The sequence below is a fragment of the Neodiprion lecontei genome, chromosome 2, assembly GCF_021901455.1.
Source record: "Neodiprion lecontei isolate iyNeoLeco1 chromosome 2, iyNeoLeco1.1, whole genome shotgun sequence".
Lineage (NCBI taxonomy): Eukaryota > Metazoa > Arthropoda > Insecta > Hymenoptera > Diprionidae > Neodiprion > Neodiprion lecontei.
The window spans coordinates 32,803,612-32,827,237 of record NC_060261.1 but is presented as its reverse complement, the minus strand read 5'-3'; the positions used below and the strand labels follow the sequence as shown (position 1 = coordinate 32,827,237).

Sequence of the window (23,626 nt, the reverse complement as noted above, 5' to 3'; positions counted from 1 at the left end):
TTAGAACAAAAGTTCGGCTTTAAATGTACCATCTTAAATTACCAATCAGTGATTAAAATAAGTATTGTTACCTCGACTATGAGCTGCTCCACACTTTTACATGTAGTAGTTCTTGTAGCATCTCAGGTTTATTAGTGAAGCGACGCACTTTTTACGTTATTCGATCTTCACTAAAATCTTACAATCCAAAAAACCGCACCGCAATAACACTCGATTCTATACTCACTTTTTGTGCTATAGCTGTCTGTTCGAACCGACCGAATAAACTTGCCAACGATGCAACTGCGCATTTGCCGAAAATCAGCCACAAAAAATAATAAAGTTGACACTCGACGCACAGAGACAAAAATAGACATCACTGAAAGCTGGAGTTACACAAAACAATGAAAACTCGGGACACGAAATTCACCTTCAACGTTCGCTGGATGTTTTTATTTCACTAACTCGATTTTTCCTCAGACTACACGCCTTCAGTACACTGGAAATATACTGATCGAACAACGTAATACAACCTGAACAACGCAGTCTGAAAGTGGAACTGATACTGAGAAAATGTGATTTCACTCCGATTGCTCGGAAACGACTGATGCTGCCCGAGGTTCAGAAGAGATTGAGTCAGTTCTCTGAAGGGCAGAACATAATATCCCCCCCCCCCCCCCCCCCTCACCCTATTGCTCTTCCTAATGAGCTACACGCAGCAGCCTAGCTGTTCTCCCCCTCTCTTGGCCCCACTCCATGGGTACGGAGACAGAGAGGATGGGAGAATTATTATCTTCCGTCCTTTAGAAAACCGATTCAAATCCGTACACGGGACGCTTACGCCGTTGTTTACCTTCTGTTTTATAGGTATAACTTACAATTAGTGTGGTATATCTCTGTGGTCTCAACAGCCGGGTGAAAACAGCACGTAAGCTACGCGCAACGCGATCAAATGTTTAGAGGGCTGCCGTAACATGCGACGGCTGGCGAAGTTTGAATTTTCCGATATTTAGGGATTTTCAAATACCAGACGTTTTTTTCGTTTTTAATTTATACGAATCAGCGTTACGACATTACAGCGATTTTTAAAGTGTTCGGTCAGAATGTGTGGTGAAAAAATTCTGTCACATATACGTATGGATCCAACCCCCAGCTTAAAACATACTTTTGTACATATGTCTGTTTATTTAAGGCCTTCAGAATTCTCTAATTTTTGGTCCATGATGATTGATCAATTAATAAAAATGTCCGAGATAATTTTTAGCGGTAAAGATGGTATAATGTTCTGAGGTGAATTGCACGTTTATGCTAGGTTAAATAGTGAGATCAACAATTATGGAATAAAGACGCAAAGGGCAGCAGTACTAAAATATTTGTATGCCGGTTTGAGATTCATCAAGCAGACACTGGATGTAACCTACCTGTAGCGTGTTGTCGTTTTCCTGGGTTTCATATTCATGCACGTTTTCATCCTATGTACATATAGCGTTGCATATACTCGTTCTCGTTTACTTTTACCTACGGCAAGTTGAATATACACGTGCATTGATTTGAATTTATGGGTCTCATCGGGACCGACTTAAATCTCCATTTCGTATGCTATCAAAACTGTTTCCACTATACCTTTTAAAATCGTGGCAATCTCGACTGACAGTGGCGTCATTCGGGTGGTTAGTTTTTTCTCCACTACAATAATAATTGTAGTGTGAGCAATCTAGAGCATATTTTTAGAAACAAATGAAATCAGTCTAGGAGTACGACGCATGGACCATCTGGCAACATTGTGTCGAATATGACTGCGGCCGCATAATAAACAAAAGTAAATTCTGACGCACAAAGTACGGTAGACGGACGTATTATTCAATACAATTATCAAATGAGATCTCAAGGCTGAATACAACCCTAATTCAGGTATAACTCGATTATCCGTGTCCTTCGGTAGGATTTTATTAACCTAACCTAATATAACCTAAAATTTGATATATCTTTGAGAATTTACGGGTTATTTCCACCGGGAACTATTTAATAGAACGTTTCGAATAACAATTAATTTCCTAAATCCTGGTCACCTGCTAGATCCTGTTAATTAATTTGATAGAAATGACGTAGATTCTATAAATGTACTAGCCTATAAAACAGTTATCCATTCTTCAGGAACTATGAGGACTTCACTTTTTCGTTCAAATGAGAAGGTGCTACTAGTGGGAGAGGGTAATTTTTCGTTCAGCGTTTGTCTGAGTAAACTTGATCAAAGTATCAGCTTAACTGCAACTTGTTATGAATCGCCTATTGTCTTTGAATCGGCGAAAAAAAATGCAGAGTATTTGAGAAATCATGGTATGTGTGAAACAGCATGAGTCAGCTCTTTTGAAATTTTATTTTACCGCCAGACCTTGATTACTTTTATTTGTTCAGGGGCTCGAGTACTATTAGGCGTAGATGCGACAAAATTAGGAGAACACTTTCCGCTGGTGTCTGAAGAGTTTGATAAAATAATATTCAACTTCCCTCATACGGGAGGGAAAATGAAGATAAATCGAAACAGAAAATTACTAAGGGATTTTTTCATTTCTGCTGAAAATCTGATTAAACGAAACGGATCTATATTGGTGTCTTTATGCAATGGGCAAGGCGGTACACCTGCAGACAGTCCTCAAAGACGTTGGGATGATTCGTGGCAAATTGTAGAGATGGCTGCATATGGAAATTTTTTATTGACAGGCGTACAACCATTTTCACGTGATGAACTCCCTGGCTATACTAGTGTGGGTTATCGTAGCTTAGAAAAAAGCTTTGCTACTGAAAATTTGCTAGTTCATATTTTCCAGAAGGCAGAAAAACCGGACCCAGTTAACATGGCATTGAAATATGATTTATATTTTAAAGATCTGATGGAATTTAAAGATATCATAGGTTGGAAACAAATGACAGCCAGACTTTCCAAGAAATATGACTTTTATGTGCCTAGTATTTCGTCCATTTATCCATTAAGATATGTCTTTGATATTACATTTTGTATAGGCCCAGAATTTACTGAGTTGAATTTTTACCTTACTCTCTATCGATTTGCAGGTAACCTAATTGAAGTTGTAGATTTTCTAGGCACGTACAAATTTCCAACATCTGACAAAGTTACTAGAACGTATAGGATAGGCTACCGATCGCCTTACTTCCCGTTGTATAGAACTCGCGTAATCGATATTCATAAAAATTATGTGACCAATATCTTGGAAGATCATTTAAATGTTACTGTAACCAAATAATATGAATGACTTTAGGGTTCCTGATATTGCTTGTTGTACAGTTAAGATTGAAAGTATTTATAAAAAATATAAAGGGGTGAATAAATCAAAAATTTTTCGTACCTTACATTTGTTATTTCTCAAAATATTTATTTCCTCTTCAACCATGTTTGTTACTTGTGGTCTTACAGTTAATGCTACGCCATGCAGTCTCTAAGAAGACTAGGAACATCTTCTCTGCTTCGAACTATAATCAGAATACAAGACATTCTACCGTCTTGTCAGGCAGTGCATATACTAGATCCTTCCATTGCATACGAGATTACAAACAGATCCTTTCATAATGCCAGCTGCCTATACAATGGTCAAGCTGCTGTAGCTTTGAGACATAGAAAACCCAAAGCACAGGGGGCCACCAATCAGTATTTTATAGATATGAAACAGGCACGTAAAGTATATTTCAAATTCACTACTAGGATGTAACTCTCGAAGCCTTGCCTTAATTTCTGCGTATAATTTTTGTGTCACATCTCAAAATAGGTCACAGTAATAGCTGGGAATGGAGGAGATGGCGCTATTTCTTTTTTGCATCTTTGGGCTAATGAATTTGCCGGGCCAGATGGTGGTGATGGAGGTAGCGGAGGTCACGTTATTTTTCAAGTAATTTTTTCATTTTACAAAGGTTCAAGTTTTTTAAGTAACGAATTATGAATCTGACTGATTTATTTCTTGACACTAGGCAAATATATATTTTTTCAGGCTTCTACAGATGTGAACAACTTAAGCCATGTAAAAACGATTCTATCTGCACCTCATGGTGAGAAAGGACAGAACAAGGACTGTTTTGGCAAGAACGCTGACAATTTTGTAGTCAACGTTCCTGTTGGAACAATAGTGCGTTCTTTAGAGGGAAAAATTGTAGCAGATTTGGGCAATGTTGGAATGATGTTTATAGCAGCTAGAGGTGGTGCAGGAGGGCATGGGAATGCTTTCTTCAAATCTGACATTGAACAATCACCAAAGATTAGTGAATACGGAGCTAAGGGGGAAAGCTTTCAGTATTTACTAGAGTTGAGAAGCATGGCCAATATCGGATTGGTAAACTAAACTTTTGTAAACCATAACGAATTTCATTATATGAAATGCAATCAAAAAAGTTTAATTTTATTCAGATTGGCCTACCAAATGCTGGAAAAAGTACGCTACTTCGTGCTATATCAAGAGCTAGACCAAAAGTTGCACCTTATCCGTTTACAACATTGAAACCCCATGTCGGAATGGTGCAGTATAATGATTATGAACAAGTTGCTGGTAAATAATATTTCTTACATGTGATGTTGATTTTTTCGAAAACGTGGGTGTCCATAAGTGTACAAAGAAAATTTTTAACAACAGTTGCAGACTTGCCAGGACTCATAGCCGATTCGCACAAAAATAGAGGACTAGGTATAACGTTTTTGAAACACGCTGAGCGATGTGCAGCTTTATTAATTGTTTTGGATATGTCAATGGATGAGCCTTGGGAAGATTTAGAACTTTTACAGTACGAACTTCAACAGTTTAGCAAGCAATTAGCTGACAGACCAGTAGTTGTCATAGCCAATAAAATGGATCTACCTGAATCTCAGGTAATCTCATCATTAATTGGTTGACATTTGTTTGATGTATAATATTTCGTTTATAAGTAATTATTGCATGTATAATGATTTGACTGTTATTGCAGGAAAACCTAAACGTGCTTAAAGAAAAGACTCAACTCCAAATCGTTCCAATATCGGCAAAAATGGGTCAAAATCTTTCAACACTAGTAGCAGAGATTAGAATGTTATACAACAATGAAACAGGCAAAGATTTTTACGGACAAGATAGAAATAAACGAGATGAACATGAAATAGTTTAAAAAATTTGTAACAGTGGATGGTATTTAATAAACATTTTATTATAAGTTCACAATTTTTTGACAAATTGTTTCAGATTGCACTATCGGTAATCTGTACTCACTGATGAAAAGTCTTTTTCAAAATATAACATATCTTTCCATAATACAACGATTGTTTAAGTCCACTAAGAAATACCAACCACGCTTGGTGAAACAGTAGTTTTAAGGCTTGTACCAGATTCGAATACAAAAATAAAAGTTAACTTTAATAAATAATATTTAATGAATGGTACGAAAAATAAACATTCAAAAACTCTGTTTCAAATCAAATGTTGAAATTATTTTAATTATTTATTTTCTTAGAATCACCGTGATTCTTTACTATTTTATCACAAATCTTAAAGCTTTTAACAATCTCTTGTACTTCAGGTTGATGTAAAATAGTTAGAAACCATCGGTTCACGTTTTGATACGGTTTTCTGGACTCTGGATCAAAGACGTGTTCATAGAGTGGTAAAAATGATGTAAACACTGCGATATCAGCCAATGTAATTTTTTCCCCAACTAAATACGTCTTTGTTAACAGAATAATGTTTAGACTATTCAGCACTTTTTTACAATCTTCTTGAGCAATCTTAGATAACTTGTTTGAATTCACAGCTGTAGAGGAATCGATACTTGGTAAAACCCATCCCAATACTGCCGGAAGGATATGATTATCAGCGTAGCTCATCCATTGAATCACCTCACTTTCAGCAAACACATTTTTCGCACCTTTCAACTGATCATTTGACAAATAAAAAGCAATTGCGTTAGCGTCTCGGAGAATTACGCTATTATCTTTTAGAACTACATCAACCTTTTCTTTTTTCGTGACAAATTCAAAAGTTATTTTCTTGCCACTATATCTAGCAGCTATTTGACCTCGGTAGCTTTTAATATTTCCACTGGTTGCATAAAGTGTTGGTCCTTCAACATTACTGCTATATGCATCTTTTTTCATAAGCTCAGTACCGCCAGATGGGATGCCCAGTTTCGAATTTGCAAAAGACTTTGCAGTTTCCAATGCTTCATTCAAACATGAAAAATTTGGGCCTGAAGCTTGAGCTGACTCAGGTTTGCCCCCACCCTTCCCTTGCATTAGCGGAGCTACTGCTTGTATCCATTCATTAGCTTTCAGTCCTTTGGCTACTGCAGACTGAAGAAACAGAGGATTGTAATTATATTTTAGGTGTAATCATTTTTTGATTGATGTATTTTTTCTTCCTTCCAAAATATAAAGATAAAAAAATTCATTACCTTTGGTACAGCACTTAGAGCAAAAATCTTTTTAGCATCATTGTCGACGCTGAAGAAAAGAGCACTCGTTTCTGGAGATAAAGATTTGACTTGTTTTAAAGCTGAATCAAGCGCTTTTGTGTTACTGTAAGCTTCCAATAATTCAACTAGAACAGCGACTCCAACGTTTCGTTTAATTAGATCAGCAGTTTTCTGAACTACTAAATTAGCAACAGCAGCTTTAGCTGCACGTTCTTTATCATCGATGGATTTCTTGAGAGTCTTCAAAGTGTTTCTCATCTCATCCTAGTGAAAATGATAACATTTTTAAAACCGAATTAATCAATCAAATGGATGTTTTACAAGCTTACCTTTTTCCAGTAAGGAATAATCGCATGTGACACATCCTCTGTTAAATCAACAATTGCTTTTACATGCTCCTTAGATTTTACTCCAGTTTTATCTGCTTCAATAATTGATTTTATTTTATTTAACTCATTTTCTAAAAGCTCAACTTTCTTCAGTGCTTTTGTTGCCTCAGGGCCTGTCAGAGCCACAATTCTTCTAATTCCCTTAGCAATGGCTTCTTCACTTGCGATTACAAAGTCACCGATATGTCCGGCATGATGTAAATGACTAAAGCAAATTCAGTCAATCAGTAACAAAAATATTTTCGTATTAAAAATTTCTTAAATAAACTAAACACCTACGTTCCTCCACAGAATTCAACGCTAGTCTTAGTACCAGCAGTGCTTAGAGGATTTTTTTCCAATTCTTCTACAGGTATTCCAATACTGATAATTCTGACAGGATCAGGATATGTCTCTTCAAACATAGCACGTAGTCCTTGAATAGTTTTTGCAATTGCTAAACCACTTTCTTTAGCATAGATTGGGTTATTGCGCTGAATCAGCTGCTTTGTGTTAATCTCCGTTTGCTTAACTTGCTCAACAGTCATAGCACCTAATTTTTACAGGTTATGATTAGAGGTATTGTTAACTTAAATTCAGAAGAAGTATAAACTGAAATTTTTCTTACCTTTGTTGGTAAAATCAAAGCGTAATCTATCTGGTGCAACAAGAGATCCTTTTTGGTCAGCTTCCCATCCTAAAACGGTACGGAGGGCATAGTTAAGGGCATGAGTTCCAGTATGATTATTCATAATCAATCTCCTCCTGGCCGTGTCAACATTCAGGTTGACTTTATCACCCTTCTTCAGGATTCCTTCACCCACAGTGCCAATGTGCAGAACGTAGCCACCTCTAACTTGGACATTTTGTATGCAGACTTCCGTGCTCTGCGTGAAAGTTAATTATGTTCATATGGTTTTCCTAGTCACAGCAAGCAAATGTTTAGCAATTTATCGAATCATCCCCACCTCATCTCCGACTTTTACTAAAAATCCTTCATCGTATATTTGTCCACCTTGTTCAGCATAGAAGTTGGTCTGATCAAGCAGAACTCCAACTTCTTGACCTGAAGTCACTTGCTCAACAAACTGTTTGGCAAATCGAAGCGCAATTACAGTGCCAACACACGACGCAAACTCATATTCAGCATCTTTATCAGAAGACTTTGCTTTGTAGTTATACTTATGGCTATCATTGGTCGGCTTTACGCCTTGATTTTGTAATTCTGTGATAGCATGGACATCCAGATTGATTTGATCGTCTACTCCTCCAGCTTTGCCTTGAGACAACAACTACAAAAAAAATCATGGTGATTTAATAATTAGATTTCGTGTCTAGATAGGGATACTAGGACATATTCACAATCAGTAGAGCTATTAAAATTATAATTTTCATTTGCCTGTGCTTGCTTCTTGGCTTCTTCGTAGCCTTTCATATCTATGGTCAGACCTTTTTCCTCAGTCATAAGCTGCGTCAAGTCAACTGGAAATCCATAAGTATCGTAGAGACGCCAGGCAACGTCACCCGGAACAACGTTTGTAGCTTCGAGCTTTGCCATTGTTCTATTTAGCAAATTTCTTCCTCTGGATAAAGTTTTTAGAAATTGTTGCTCTTCCTCGTTAATTACATCAATTATTGATTGCGGGTCCTTTCTAACTTCAGGAAAAACGTCACCTACAATGATACAATGTAAAAGTAATTAACGAGCTCTAAACGATTACTTTCAGCTACTAACGGTCAGTTATTGGAGCCAATCAAATTTACCAAGCAGATCAACGACAGTATTCACCAAAGAACCAAAGAATCCAGGTTTAGCATTTAGCTTTTCAGTTGCATATCGAACAGCACGTCGAAGAATTCTTCTCAATACATATCTACATACAGAATAGCATAATACAGGCCATTAAATATTTGTGATTTTGATTGGTGATATTATGTAGTATATATTTGATCTACCCTCTGCCGGTATTGTCAGGCATGCCACCATCTGCCAAGGCAATTGTAATAGTCCTGGCATGATCTGCTAATACTCTGTAAGCCATATCAATGCCATCTGTATCCTCACTGCCAACTTTACCCTGATAGGTACGAGCTCCAGTTCCTTTTTGAATCATGTCAAAGAGTGGCATAAACAAGTCAGTATCGTAATTAGCTCTCTTCCCTTGAATCACGGAAACAAGACGCTCCAGACCAAGTCCACAATCTATATGTTTTTTAGGTAAGGAACGAAGACTACCATCCGACTCTCTGAAACGTATACACATACAGTCACCCTAATCATGTGATGATTAGACAGCGTATTTGCGTGATCATTTAAACAGTTCACCTGTTGAATTGTATAAAGACAAGATTCCATATTTCCAGAACATCTGGATCATCCATATTGACGAGATGAGGAACTTCCCGACCACCGATACGGTCGAAGTGTAATTCACTGCATGGACCGCAAGGTCCAGTTTCTCCCATTTCCCAAAAATTGTCTTTCATACTGCCAGGTAGAACGTGTGAAGGTGGAACCCTGAATATTTATAAGTAAATGATCTCTCGAATCGAAATAATTCCATCTGACGCACAAGATTTAAATAAATTTTTCATCAACTGATGTTTCCAAACGAAATTCATCGTATGCTGTGTAATTTATCTAAAGACGTACTGCGTTCCGAGTATTTGATAGTTGGAAAAAATTCATATAAATAATCAGTCTTTCAATTTAGTTACCCTAGTGAGAGCCAGATCTGTTTACATTCTTCGTCAGGCTTAAGCCCAGACTGCTCATCGCCGCCAAAATAAGTAACATATAAGCGATCGCTAGGCAACTTGAAAACCTCTGTAAGTAGTTCCCAAGCCCAGGCACAAATTTCTTTCTGTTAACAGTTCAAGGAACCATTTCATTGAGAACTACAAGCATGAAATGACCTGTGCCAAGAGTCATTGAACTTTAGAGTAAGTTTTACCTTGAAATAATCACCAAATGACCAGTTTCCCATCATTTCAAAGAAAGTATGGTGATATACGTCTTTTCCTACATCGTCCAAATCATTGTGCTTACCTCCGGCCCTAATACATTTCTGCGTATTCACCACACGGACCCATTTAGCCATGTCGCTATTGGGATCGACAGTGCCGAGAAATATTGGCTTGAACTAAAGGAAGAAAGTGTGCTTACGATTTTATCACAAAGGAGAGTTGAGTTTGGGTGTTTAAATTTTGCTTGAAATTAGCAATTGAATACAAAACGACATTGCTGGAATTTAAAAATTATTGGATACATTCCTCACACCATTATCAAGTGAGAAAAATTAATTTTACCTGATTCATCCCGGCATTGGCAAACAATAATGTTGGATCGTCATGAGGTATGGTTGCGCTGGAGTGAACATATTCATGATTTTTCGATTTGAAAAAATCTATAAAAGCCTGGCGAATCTCTTTAGCTGTCATTACGGAGTTCATCTTGCCGTCTCTAATTTTTATTTCACTTCCTAAAGGTAAATTGAACGATTAGAAAAATCGCAACTCTACTCAAAATAACATCAAATAATTATTGAGTAATTTATATCCATCCATATGGCCTCGAGTTAGGGGTGGAATGAATTGCCGTATTAAGAAATGTAATTTGATGGTAGGCCAATCAAAGTATGTAACCTCGTATTTCTATTCTTCAGATTGAAATTATTTAACACGGGTTAGGCTTGTGTATTCATTTACCTAATTATCAATGCGAGGGATTCACTCTTATCAGATCACCGGATGTCGTTCACTCTTGTTATTTATTCCATCTACTGTGTTCTCTTCGGAATCGGTCCAGCTTGCGTTGCACCATACACGTGGCTGGACGTTGCAGTGAATAAATACCGTGGACGTTAGACTGAACTCAAAGAGTGAAAGGCAAAAAAAACTGGAGCGAAGTGGGATTTTTTTCTACAGAAACGCCTTCGGTTGTACGCGAAGTACGCGTAAATAACCGGATTGAATTTTTTTCAGACTAGGTATGATCAGCGATTATTTTCATCGGCAATAAAGAGTACAATTCTGTAACCAGAAATTCGTCGGAACCGGTACCCAGTTCCGATTTTTATTGCGTCAGTAGCTGGGACTAGCCGGCGGTAAACGGTGTTTTGTTTGGAACTTTGAGGTTACTTGGTGATTAAAATCTAGAAAAATGCCTTTTATGAAAGGACCAGCGCCCATTAGAAGGACCATAAAATACTTGGAGAGCGGTCGATTGGTCCTTAAAAACAAAATAAAGATATTATCAATAAACTACAATACGACCGGAGAGACTCATCACGGTGCCAGGTAGCTACTTTGAGGTTAAGAGTTGTTCTGCATCCCAGAGATAACACATTTTTTGAGCAACCTAAACTTTGTTTGTGTACAGGGACTTCGTATTTTGGCACTTGCCCCAGCTACAGTACAAAAATCCGAACGTTCAGATTGTAACGTTTAAGAACATGACTCCATCGCCATTTATCAAATGCTACTACGGTGGGTTCTGAATTTTTTATCGCATTGCTGACAAGTATTCGTTTCATATTAATAATTATTGAACCCTTCTAGATGATGGAAGACACATGCTAATTGATATAGACAATACCCAGAAAGAAGATGTACTAGAACATCTGATCGCTGTAATTGGAAAATCTCAGAAACAATTAGCTGAGGAAGCAATCATTGCAGTGAAAAAGGATAATCCTGCTAACTTTGGCGTAGGTTGCGAAAAAAGTTGTATCTGCGAAATACCAGGACAGTTACCTTGCCCAGGATTAGTTCCCCTACCATTAACAATGCGGGGCAAATACAAGAACCGTGTGGACTAGGATTATTATTTAAAATTATAGTTTAGTTGTTTCTGCTATAATATTGTAGCCTAAAAGTATAGCTGTAAAGTATGTGATTTGGAAAATGCAGTTTGGTTCTTCTTGTATATATTTCTTTTATTGTAAAAATGTCATAATACAGTGTAGGAAAATACATGTACGTCAAATATGATACATAAAGTCAATATTCAATGGAAATTGTTGTACTTATAACACTTGTCTTCAAAGACTTTATTAGCATAGGAATCATTTGCAACGATTATGATCTCTTAATCGTGGAAGGATTGTAAAAAAAATCCATCTCTCAATTTATATTACACATAATGGCAGACCTCATGACAATTTTCTGAATTATGAGTTCATTCACACAGGTTGAGAAAATAAATAAATGAGTGACTATTATGCTAATGGATGACAGTACTAACTAAATTTTATCTGTATAGTAATTCGTCAATCAAGACACATTCAGGGTTGTTACAAATTCTCGTTATTTGAATTGCCTTGCTGCTCCGGATCATCTACACCGAAACTGTTACTTCCATACGATTTCAATAATATTCGCACACAGTATGTGGTAATACATTATGCCGGTGAATTACAATCCATCGATGATCGTACAATCAGTTTTCAAGATTCATGTTACGTGAGAGTTCCCTGACTTTTACCAATCTGCCAGGTTTGTAACAACCCTGCAATTAACAGGATCAAATATCTCAAACGAGTTGGTCTCATTTTAGGATCGATTATCTCCTTGGCCGAGGTCGACTATAGGGCTTATTAGATTGAAATCGTGAACCCCTGTGATTGTGATATCGATTAGAGGTGGACGGCTTTATATTTTCAGGACTCTGATACTGTTGAAGAATTGGAGTTCCAACTAACGGTTTGTTGAGTTCAAACTCCTCCTCAGACTCATTCATCATCTTTAGTTTGGCCTCGATTGCCTGGATTGCCGTCTCTCTGCTAAAAATTGATCGCCAAAGAACTTATTATTTATCGAATTACTCTTACTCCTTATGCTAGTAAACTTAAAATTTATACTCTGTGCATACCTCACTTTCTTGTCTTCTTTCTTGGCGCCTGCCAGTGCCGGAATATCTATCTTTGGTTTTGGTTTCTCCATATCGCTCTAGAACAAGATATAGTTTCTTTACAATTTATCTTTCTTGTTTATCTGTATTACAGAATATTGCACACACCTCATTCACACTATGGGCCCATCTCACAACGATGGTCTTTGCTCCGATTTTTATGTTGTGAAGAGCATCTTTGGCCTTTTCCGCGTCATAGCTTGTCTCGTAAGTTACAAAGGCATATCCCCTGGGCTGGCCAGCTTGTGGCCCAGAACGGTGGAATAGGAGGTCAAACTTTTCGATTTTTCCATGTTTTTGAACGAGTTTCAGGAGTTGGTACCAGTTGACAAATAGACAGTTAATTTTTCTGGTTCATTGGGTAATTTTCTTGGCAGAAAATTTTCCATATTGAAATTACATTTTAATACTTACTCATTAATTCTAGGATCTAAATTTCCAACCCACAATCTTCTGTCCTCTAGGTTATTAGATTTAGCACAATCCAAGGGTAGAGGAATTTGAAGGCCGGTCTAAACAGTAAAATTATTCGGTTATTCTAATCGCAAGATAAAAAATAGCTAGATCTATTTAGGTATCCCTCGCCGAAAATCAAAGCTAAGAACAAACAGCGAAGAGCGTTGTATGTATACACTTACGTCCATAGCGACTCCAAGTGACTTACGGTCTCTGCAGTCAGATTAAAACCTTACAGAAATAACGTATGAAGCTCTACGTTGGATTATTGATTCAGTCGCGTTTAAATTCCGCAACAATTACTGACGGAGAAACGACTCTCCTTAGATATCGAGGGAACGACGGGGAATAAGAAAATAAGAATACTAGACGTAACACGAGAAGACGACGGGACGTCAGTCAGACGTCACGGGACGAACGGCCCGACGCTAGGCTAAGCTATCTGCTTTGGTTGGCGGTATGTTCAGTCGCCTACCAGCACGGCGCAGTCTTATTAAAGATGGCCGATGATGCGATCAATTAATTATTAATTACCTGGACCTATCTCATCTACCTATCTCCCACTTCCCTGCAAACTTTCCGACTTTCCTCGCATGCGAGTTTGAGTTGCAGACGAGTTTACCGATCAGGCTTTAGTTGAGATGACAGGCAGGCTTCAACAATAGTGCGTTTTCGAGTCTGAATTCGTTTCGTAGGATGACGTCGTTCAGTAACGTCCAACGTAGTGATAACAAATTTCTCCTGTTGGAATAGTGCGTGTTAATAGATGATTGCTCAATCCTAATAGGCACCGTTTTCTACTTACGTGTGTGTCCAGTCGAATGTAAACACGACCCAATCCTTCGAGAAAGCTGTCATCAAATTCTACGGAGTGCATATATTTCTATTCCAAGTCACTGAAGTTACGGCCAAAATGGCTGGACAGTCGTCGTCTCAAACCCAAACAGAAACACTTTCCGAAAAAGATATCAACGATGGGGCTCAGGTAAATGATAAACGACAATAACATTACGTAATACCATAATCACTCGGTTTATTCATTACCGCAACGTGTCACTTACCTCGATTCGTGTTTCGTCCACTTTTCACCCCTCGATCCTCCGTTTCAATGTAGAATTTAAACAGATCGAAATAACTTTGCGAGAGCGTTAGTAGATGTGCGGCTCTTTGACATTAATCGTAGTAAACTGACTGGTGGGCGATTAGGAATGCGTTAATGGGAACTAAAGGTGACTCGACATTTTTACAAATCAACGAAGACATTGCATATTCCAAATTACGTTTGTTTTGGATATCTCCGTTTGAAGTTTAAAATCAGTTGTAGTCGTGCCTTAAATCATACCGTAAGATACTTAAAGAGATAGTATCAAGGAGTAGATTTATCATCATGTCTAGAGTGATGAGATCATCAGTTGTAGTCAAAGCATTCGATCAAGAGAAAGCTAAGAAGATTTTTATGACAGCTAGTTTCAAGCCCTTCTCTACATCTGTCGAAGAAACGTCACCACTTTCTGGCGTCCGAGTCTTAGATCTGACACGTATTCTGGCTGGACCATATTGCACGATGATCTTGGGAGACTTAGGAGCTGAAATTTTAAAGATCGAGCGTCCGTTAGTGGGTGACGAGACGCGTAAGTGGGGCCCACCCTTTTTTCAAGGCACAAAAGAGTCGACATACTTCGCGAGTGTAAATCGCAACAAAAAAAGTCTTTGTATCGACATAAAGAAAGGCAAGGACGTTATTTATGATCTAGCGAAAAAGTCTGATGTATTCATTGAAAACTATGTCCCTGGCAAGCTGGCCGAAATGGGCTTGGACTACAAGTCTTTGAGCGAAGCAGCACCAGGGCTGATCTATTGTTCGATTACTGGCTATGGCTCTGAAGGTCCGTATGCCACTCGCCCAGGCTACGATGTGATTGCGGCTTCCTTGGGTGGTTTAATTAATATAACAGGTCCCAAAGATGGAGAGCCCTGCAAAGTAGGAGTTGCCGTCACTGATATGGCCACTGGTTTGTATGCTCACGGAGCAATAATGGCTGCGCTGCTCCAAAGGTTCAAAACCAACAGAGGACAGTGGATCCAATGTAATTTACTCTCTACCCAGGTCGCCAGCCTAGTTAATATTGCTTCTAATTACTTAAACGCTGGTAAGGAAGCTTCAAGGTGGGGTACGGCACATGAGAGTATTGTACCTTATGAAGCATTCCCAACTAAGGATGGATTTATTTCTGTGGGAGCTGGCAGTGACGTACAGTTTTTAGCCCTGTTAAAAATGATGAATCTAACTAACTTGGAGAAAGATCCCAAATTTAGAACAAATATCGATAGAGTAAAACACAGGGTAGAGCTCATCAACATACTTAGAGATAACTTTAAGACCAAAACCAGTGATGATTGGTCTGAAATTTTTCGAGATGCTCCCTTTCCAAATGGACGTATCAATACGATTGGCCAGGTAAGCCCTTGCAACGAGAGAGCTGGAAATCTTTATACTGATTTTTTAAAACTATTCTTGGTTTATTGATTCTTAGGTATCTGTTAACTCGTGTGTTATAATTTGATTTTCCAGGTCTTTGACGATCCACACATTAAGCACATAAAGTTGGTCAAAGAAATGATCCAACCAAGCATAGGAAAGGTGAAAGTTGTCGGTCCGCCAGTGAGCTACAGCTATGCTGACAATTCTGTTAGATCGCCACCCCCAATTTTAGGACAGCACACCAATGAAGTCTTGAAAAACGTTTTAAAGTATTCAGATGAGAAAATATCAAGATTAGTGACTGAGAAAATAATTCAGTAAATAACTGCGCTGGAAGATTCAGTTGAAATATGAAATTATTTGAATATTTTCAGTATTGTAAACACAAGTAAAAACAAAACAGTATTTTTAGATTTTTCTATTACTTTAGCATTGCGAGCTCGCATTGATTACAGATGTATGAATTGCAGAAAACAAGATCTTAATAAGTATTATCTGAGCAGCACATAGTGATAATAATAAACTGCTTCATGGAATATGGTGTTCTGAATATTCGTTTCCTTTCTTATTTTATGCTCTGCCATGTTAAATTCATTAATTTTGCATTCATAAGTGTAATGGTGATAAGAATTTACCCGGTTTAATATGTATATCACAGAAATTGTCTCACACTGGTATTGTTTCAACTCATTATTCAAGATTATGAATAATAGGTACACATATAGACAGTATTTTATATACAGAAAAAATAGAGCCAGATTTCACTGGATCATAAATTAATCTTCTGTGATCAATTTCTTTGTTTCAGGATATACCAACTATGAGATTATGTTTACGTAAGCCAAAATCCAGTAAAAAAGTTCAGTGGACACAAGGAACTGTCGATAATGAGCATATGAATAAAAAAAAGTCTAAATGTAAATTTCCGCTTAAGTACACGCATATAATCAAAATTAAAATTTGACTCGCTTTTCTAACATAATTCGTAATCTACAGGCTGCTGTATATACGAAAAACCAAAAGAATTTGGTGAGAGTAGCTCAGAAGACAGCGATGATGAGTGTGAGCACTGTCATGGGCACAGAGATATTCATCATAAGAATAACTCGAATGGAAATGAGGCACCTCAAGGAGCCATACCGTCTCAACCTGGTACATTTCTTGTATTTTAAACTTTGTATGATTTTTATCGTCTATTACAGGATATACAGAAAATTGTTTATTTACATTTAACGTTCTGTTTCAGAACCAATTGCTACAGGATCTGCCTAATTTTTAAGGGTTGAAGCATTTTTAGAAATGTTGATAGGTAACCCAATGTTGGCTTCGCATCTTAGATTTGAGTTCATTGTTAGGTTGACAAGGTTATGTAAAACTTTGAAGGATATTTTGCCAGATTTTTTATACGGAGTCTTTTCACCTTTTTTCCAAGCGATATTACCTATTCACTTGGAGGATAGATCTGTCTTAAAAATGTAGCCATATTCGTTGCGTAATTCCATGAACATACTAGTAGATGAAGAGATTTCTGACACTTCATTTAAATAACAAATAGTCAGAAATCCAACATAGTAAATGTGTCAAAATCAAAATTATCAACTGACTTCTGAGTTCTAATTGCTGATTTTTATCTACTTTCTAAACAGCTTATAGAAAGCTGTTGTGCTAGTTAAAATTTGCAATTGCTCTGTATTTGACGCAGGCAATTGCAGTTTGTGTATAAATAACTATGATGTAATAGTTACAATGATGAGTTTTGTCGAAGTCTTGACTTCCAAAAAATTTCAAGGTGAAACAAACACTATAGTCGATCAGTCAATCTTTGGAAATTATACACATTCATATGATAGTTGAATTACATACTGTAGTGAAACTTCGTGTTTTGATCTATACCCATGATATGTCATTTCAACTGATGAAATAATCGTGAGAGAAGGGAATACAAATCTTCTCTAACTAATAGTTTTACCTAGGTCGTAATGTTTTCAATCTTCCAATTGTAGACACATTGTCTTGGGTGTTGCTCAATATTTGTTGGGTATTGGTTGTGCGTTGCATATGTAATGAATATTCTTAGGAACTCTTGTATAAAATTGAGATCATTTGATTGATTTATTTCGAAATCCTAATTTTCAATATTTGTTTTTTAGAAACTGTTATTTCTACTTGACATTAAATAGTTTCAGTCGTAAATTAAATTACAAGGAAAAATTATTTAACGAATCAAATTTGTAGTTTTGCTTTGTAAATACTTTTGCTATACTTGAAGCTAAATAATGGAGCACAATAAATTTATTTTCGAATTTGCATAATCGAAAGCTCCTATAACATAAAATATACAACTAAGTAACTTATTATGCAATACAAGTGCGAAAGAAGCATAGGTCAAGCACATTGAGTCCCACATTAAAATTGAGTATTTGAATATATGCTCTTTTTTTGAAATATTTCGAAATCAAATTTAATTTATCGTGATAGAAAGGAATATATATTTTTATACAAGGAAAATTATTTTTGAATAATTTTCAAAAGATGTTTAGTTCACAATTAATCATCGTTTGCTGTAATTCCTTGTCATAAAAGATAGCTATATTTCGCTTCTGAAAAATTCATCTAATCAGCATTCCATGTATTTTTGATGTACAAAGGTGTCCTTTCACGGTTCACTGTATCATACATGTAATGAGTAAAAAAAAGAGGGAAAAAAAACATGGTTGTAAAGTGTGGAATTAAAATTTTGAAGGAAAAGCTGAACAGGGAACAGAGCTCGTGACGTTAGTATTATGTTTATTCTTAAATTAATGTACAATATGAATTAAGTACGTCTTGTATACTTCACATCAACTGATTTAATTAAGATACGATTTGCAATCGACATATAAAAATTACATATTTTTGCTATTTACAGATCGACTTGATGGTGAATCACAGAAATTTTTTTCCCCACTGCAGACTAAATACAGTTTCTGGAATATAATATTTTCATCTATTCCTTGTACTTCCATTTTTTGAATTGTAATTTACCATGCCAAACAAATGACAAAAAAACGTTCATCATGAAAATTCATTAAAATTGAAGCTATTGTAATTCAAGACTATGATGTCACGTCTTGCGCATTGCAACTTTTATGCCGGATGTTTCTGTCGTATCTAATACGTCATCAATAATGGAATTGTAGCATGCACGCTTGTGAATCTACAGTTATATATGCTGCAATATCTATAAATTTTAGTCAAGTTACAAACTATACTTCAAAGTAGAAGTAATTCAAACAACTTATAACGAAATTTTCAGTCGTGATTCCTGCACGAAAAAGTGAAATCTTTGAAACCAGTAGATATTCATACAACTGAAGAAAACCGTTCACTTGTACATATTAGTTATAACCCTACACCTAGTGAAGTCACAACATTGCAAATTGTTAATAAACAATTGATCTTTCGTTTGTTCAACTTCCAAAATTTTAATTTTCCAAAAACCTTCGCATCAAAAAAAACTCAACCGAACATCAGGTTTCTTTCACAGAATTTCTGGCCAGTTGAGTTCGATCAAATATTTTCCTCAAGAAACTTGGACATTAAAAACAATACGATAGTATTAAATACAGTGTTTTTCGAACATAAGTCGAGGTCTCTGGTGCTGGTTTGCTTTAAAAAATTTGTACTCAACTGATATGAGCGATTGACTTTACAGGTATATTTGAAGAATAATTACTGAAATAAAGTCTCAGAATCAGAAGTCAACTTACATTCAGGGTCGACTTATGTTTAATACAATACAGCATATATTGATGTATAAAATAATTGATGTATTACCCAATCAACGTATACTCATGTACATAAGTAAATTAGCTGCAAGATAAATATTGGTGTCAACAAAATCAACCAGATTTCTTTGTCTAATTGAGTTAAAATGGCTGTTAATCGCAATGTAGACTAGTTACTCCAATTTTTATAGAGTAAAATTGCACTATTCTATAATAGACATTGTACCTTGTATGAATTCAGATCATATTTGGTGCGATTAAATTCCAATCCTTTTTAAACTCTACACCGGTACTTCAATTTATTTTATAATCATTCCAAAATCTAACTTCCCGAAAGGACTTCGTGAAAAGCTAAATTAGTAATTAATATTGCGCAAAGGTTTTTAAATTGGAAATTGAATAGCTTTTAATCAGTCAACGTTACAGCTGCTCCTGTGATACCGGCATCGTTTTCTTACTTCCAATCCCCTGCGATACATTTCTTCATTTAATCCCAGCTCTTTGACCATCGATCGACTTCGCCAAACTTTAACTGTGTAGTCATCGCTGGTGGTCACAAGCATTTCAGGATCCTTCGGATTAAATGCAACAGAGTTTACGACATCAGAATGCGGTAGTTTAGCTAAACATACTCCGTAATGTCGATCCCAAAGATAACCATGCTTATCCTCTGCTCCACTAGAAAGTACATTTAATCAACATTTACTATTATTGATATTTATTGTCTTCTTTCAACTATTTTTGACAAAGACTTTAATATTGCTTATCATTATTGCACATCATATCATTGCTCATTAAGGACAGAGATATAGTCTTGAACTTGATTGAAAGTGAAACTTGGATGAGTTATAAATAGTGGTAGAATAAAGCGTAATTTTGTCAGGTAGGTCGACCTCGGTGTGAGATATACTAAGGTTTTCCCTATCTGTACATCGTAACTTTCGCTATTTTTGAAAGGTTAACATCGTAAAAATATACACTGTTACAAAAAGAAGAAGATCGGAAGGGCGAGTATTTCTCAAAAACTCATATTTTACTTAAAATTCTGCTGAAGTTGTTCAAAATACATGTAAAATATGCGCGTGTAGACTTACCTTGCAACATATTCATTGCACACATCTAAGAATATAAAAAAACATTCGTGATTCGGCGTGTAAGCCTTGTGCGCCCGTAGCATTGTACCAACTTGTTTCAAAGTAACCAAATCGATAACGTGAATATCAATTTCTTGAGCAATTGGTGGTGGTTCCAACGGGTTTGTGATAACGTAGCCCCTTGGCCACGGTCTTGTATTAACATACAAATATCTGGGTGACAAAATCAATCCTGAATTATGATATGACTAAACTAGTATTATAGAAGTGGGTTCAATATAAATTAACATTGCTAATTTGCTGTTACATTCATGAATTAGGTTTGATTCAATCAATCGTGAAACACACCTGTGATCTGGAGATAAACTCATTCCGATAACATGACCATGAAGATCTATGAGATGATCTACTTTGTCAAATTTATCGGCGACAGCATTATAGTCCAGCCAATTAGGCTCGGTTCTAGGCGATCTGCAATTTTGTCTCTCGCGCTCGCGTTCTCGCTGGGCAATCCTCTCTTTTAAAGAAGGCCCAGGATCAAGACGTCTCGGAAAACTCATCGGCTTGATACGTTTAAAACCAATTTGGTGGGGAGTGTAAGTTTTTGACCCAGTCGTAAAAATGAGATACTTCTCCGGGCTGTCAGCTAAATCGTCAGAGTCACAATCCTCTCCATCTGATGACTCTGTAAATGTAAATGCGAACAATAATTAATAATAAAATCATTTTCAAAGAAGTTAATTTCTCACTCACCTGTTGTCTCGCTTTCTTCTTCCCACGTCAGATCATCATTTTCGCAACTATGATCTGTCGTATCTTTTTCGATTTCCACTTGTCGGTAATTTTCGTTGTACTGAATGGGACTTGCATACTCAAACCCATCGCCGAGCCTTCGCCAGTTAAGAAACCCACCTTCCAGTGTGCTGTATCTGAAGTAAAAAAAAAACCACAAGATTGACTCTACCTTGAAAAATAACTATGATTGACTAAGGTCTTAAGTCAACTCACTGCAGTCTGGATGACGCATGATGTAGAACTTCAGGTTCTTCAGTCTGCTGTTGACCATTATTTGAAGACATGGAGGATAGCTCTCTATGGCTTGGCGGATTCCCTTTCTCTTCTCTGACATCAGAAGTTAATGGTTCATTTTGCTGAGTTTCAGTTTTCGGCGATGCGGGGGATAAACAATTAGCTACCATCACAGCTCTAATCGAGGATGCATTGCTGTTGTAAAATCTATAAGAAAAGGTCACATTACATAAGAATTGTTATGTAAATCTTTTCCTTTTTAATGCAATTCCACTCACCGATACAATTGATTCATTATCGGTACATGTTCGCTGGCTGACTCTTGGCTAGCTTTGTTCAGCCATAACACACTTGTGCTAACCAAGTGTGCTAACCAGTGCAGATCTCCGCTTAGTAAGTGTCGCTCGCTGTACCATGTGCCGAATATGTCATAGGGTTTATTCACAACTCTGCACTGAAGTTCAAATCCAGCTGTAAATAAATTTGGAAGTGCAAACATACCAAAAATCTTTTCTTGACAATTTGAAATTGGCTTTCTTGGCATTAAGCAGTCAGAATCCAAGCTCACAGATCATAGGCCATAAATAATATTCTTGACATTTCTCAATTGATTTAGTTTCTAGTTAATAATCTAAATTCGAAATTTGAAATTTCCATAGCATGAAGAACACAATATGTTTGCAAGTTATGGTCGGAAGTTAGAAGGGTAATATCAGAATCCTAAATTTTGGATTTATTCGAGATTATACAGACAAGTCATTGCCACTCTACTGTTCTAAAGAGGAGTATTATTCTTTGTAATCCATACTCACGCTCAAGACTAAAGACTGCAATTTCTCCAGAGGTACTGTGGGGAGTTCCAAAGTGAACTCCAGATACAAGAAGCAAGGTATCGGATGAATTGAATTGAGAAAATTGTGTGTACTTCCAGCTAAATGTTTTCATGTCTCGATGGTATTTAATACTTGCTGGATAACTGCTGTTCCATACCTAAGAAATAAATATAAATTCGATAAAAGGTGCTGTTCTCAGCGGAAATATTGCAAGACATTGTATACAAATTTAAAGTAATATTGACCAAGTGTGCAATTGACAGAATTCTGAGACACTGACTCAATTTCAACTATTTGAAAATAAATTATAGTATTTAACAAGTTTTTACAATTATGTAGCCGTCTTTGGAGCATGTTGTGAACATTTGCCCATTATGCGAAAAGCTAACGTGCAGTACTTGGTTGGTGTGTTCTTTGCGGACCTCGGTTTCCAACAACGGAGTGTGGTAAGTAAGCCGTTTGAATTCTTGAAGCCAAGAAGTTTTGCCTGTAGCAGGCAAAAAATGTTCATCTTTGATTTAATTGCGCACTGTTATTTTCCAAATGCTTATTTATTTTCACCATCTATAAATAGATAACTTGGTGGTATTGCGTTTAACTTACCAGGCATAATGCTCACGTTCGGATCGATTTTGTAGGTTTGGTAAAAGAGATCCTTCCAGAGGAATTCGTCTTTGCAAACCCTGTGCCATGTTCTGCATACTTCTCCAACTGTCAGCAGCTCTTTTGGTGTAAGATATTGAAAAATGCTTAGAAGTACGGAGTCTGGCAGGTACCACCAAATGTCATGGTTATCGGAATTCTCCGTGTAATCTGTAAATGAATTTCTACTACTAAGCGGTTGACAGTTTTCAGCGGAATTAAATGTACCGTCCATTTCAGCGAAAGTCCTAGCTCAACTCTTTGTATAATATCACGGTTCTTTGTTTACTATAACAGCTGATGCCTGTCATCCTCTCTGTACCGCAGATCGAGCTTTTCCCTCCTGGTGATATCTGTGGGCCAGGAAGGAAGAGGGGAGGACACACAACTCCGTACTACGGTTTTCTGCACAGGTCCAGGCACTTCGTCTCTAAAATTGTGACGGTAGTGAACCCGATGTTGTGAATTTTTCCCGGTAGCGCTGGTGACGGGGAGGCCAATGCATTTGTAGTAACGGCCACCGAGATTGCAGCGCTCCGGTTTTTGGTGTACAAACTAAGAAGTATAGGCCTCAAAACGGTTACGCGGCGTTCAATAGTAAGGGGATAGGAGTGCCAAGAGTGG

The 23,626-nt window shown here is 36.9% G+C and overlaps 6 protein-coding genes across 12 annotated transcripts; 3 read left to right on the top strand and 3 right to left on the bottom strand.

Annotated features, from left to right (window-relative positions):
- The first annotated feature begins 3,425 nt into the window (after positions 1 to 3,425).
- LOC107224264 (mitochondrial ribosome-associated GTPase 2) lies at positions 3,426 to 5,399 on the top strand. Its single transcript, XM_015664256.2, has 6 exons — positions 3,426 to 3,665; positions 3,762 to 3,881; positions 3,981 to 4,319; positions 4,394 to 4,532; positions 4,617 to 4,849; positions 4,945 to 5,399. Exons 1-6 carry the CDS (start codon positions 3,426 to 3,428, stop codon positions 5,119 to 5,121), a joined length of 1,248 nt encoding a protein of 415 aa, XP_015519742.1. The 3' UTR covers positions 5,122 to 5,399.
- On the bottom strand, positions 4,692 to 10,625 carry LOC107224250 (alanine--tRNA ligase, cytoplasmic). The gene is made up of 14 exons (XM_015664235.2): positions 10,497 to 10,625; positions 10,098 to 10,270; positions 9,743 to 9,931; positions 9,507 to 9,652; positions 9,115 to 9,306; positions 8,745 to 9,035; positions 8,553 to 8,662; positions 8,188 to 8,462; positions 7,757 to 8,080; positions 7,417 to 7,675; positions 7,089 to 7,341; positions 6,750 to 7,014; positions 6,400 to 6,684; positions 4,692 to 6,298 (listed from the first exon to the last, which is right to left on the bottom strand). The coding sequence occupies exons 2-14, from the start codon at positions 10,239 to 10,241 to the stop codon at positions 5,444 to 5,446; spliced, it is 3,588 nt and encodes a 1,195-aa protein (XP_015519721.1). The 5' UTR covers positions 10,242 to 10,270; positions 10,497 to 10,625; the 3' UTR covers positions 4,692 to 5,443.
- Positions 10,626 to 10,942: 317 nt separating this feature from the next.
- Positions 10,943 to 11,715, top strand: LOC107224253 (probable 28S ribosomal protein S25, mitochondrial). Its single transcript, XM_015664239.2, has 3 exons — positions 10,943 to 11,087; positions 11,170 to 11,276; positions 11,349 to 11,715. Exons 1-3 carry the CDS (start codon positions 10,951 to 10,953, stop codon positions 11,606 to 11,608), a joined length of 504 nt encoding a protein of 167 aa, XP_015519725.1. The 5' UTR covers positions 10,943 to 10,950; the 3' UTR covers positions 11,609 to 11,715.
- On the bottom strand, positions 11,705 to 13,620 carry LOC107224254 (probable RNA-binding protein 18). The gene is made up of 5 exons (XM_046732420.1): positions 13,338 to 13,620; positions 13,114 to 13,211; positions 12,808 to 13,021; positions 12,661 to 12,737; positions 11,705 to 12,571 (listed from the first exon to the last, which is right to left on the bottom strand). The coding sequence occupies exons 1-5, from the start codon at positions 13,341 to 13,343 to the stop codon at positions 12,352 to 12,354; spliced, it is 615 nt and encodes a 204-aa protein (XP_046588376.1). The 5' UTR covers positions 13,344 to 13,620; the 3' UTR covers positions 11,705 to 12,351.
- Positions 13,621 to 14,010: 390 nt separating this feature from the next.
- Positions 14,011 to 19,090, top strand: LOC107224251 (succinate--hydroxymethylglutarate CoA-transferase). 5 transcript variants are annotated; one of them, XR_006903003.1, is made up of 7 exons: positions 14,014 to 14,140; positions 14,910 to 15,613; positions 15,728 to 15,796; positions 16,446 to 16,554; positions 16,634 to 16,789; positions 16,884 to 18,411; positions 18,546 to 19,090. XR_006903003.1 is itself a non-coding variant. In XM_046732416.1 (6 exons), exons 2-6 carry the CDS (start codon positions 14,963 to 14,965, stop codon positions 16,907 to 16,909), a joined length of 1,011 nt encoding a protein of 336 aa, XP_046588372.1. In that variant the 5' UTR covers positions 14,014 to 14,140; positions 14,910 to 14,962; the 3' UTR covers positions 16,910 to 19,090. The 5 variants fall into 5 exon arrangements, 3 of the variants coding, with proteins under 3 accessions (XP_046588375.1, XP_046588372.1, XP_046588373.1); XM_046732416.1 differs by having other exon boundaries at positions 16,884 to 19,090; XM_046732419.1 differs by lacking the exon at positions 14,910 to 15,613 and having other exon boundaries at positions 14,011 to 14,140; positions 16,884 to 19,090.
- LOC107224261 (F-box/WD repeat-containing protein 5) lies at positions 18,285 to 23,434 on the bottom strand. 3 transcript variants are annotated; one of them, XM_046732411.1, is made up of 10 exons: positions 23,292 to 23,434; positions 22,964 to 23,173; positions 22,690 to 22,847; positions 22,340 to 22,517; positions 21,806 to 21,998; positions 21,507 to 21,734; positions 21,252 to 21,427; positions 20,847 to 21,183; positions 20,499 to 20,711; positions 18,285 to 20,082 (listed from the first exon to the last, which is right to left on the bottom strand). In XM_046732411.1, the coding sequence occupies exons 1-10, from the start codon at positions 23,311 to 23,313 to the stop codon at positions 19,815 to 19,817; spliced, it is 1,983 nt and encodes a 660-aa protein (XP_046588367.1). In that variant the 5' UTR covers positions 23,314 to 23,434; the 3' UTR covers positions 18,285 to 19,814. The 3 variants fall into 3 exon arrangements, with proteins under 3 accessions (XP_046588367.1, XP_015519739.2, XP_015519738.2); XM_015664253.2 differs by having other exon boundaries at positions 23,231 to 23,426; XM_015664252.2 differs by having other exon boundaries at positions 22,964 to 23,426.
- Between the last annotated feature and the right edge of the window lie 192 nt (positions 23,435 to 23,626).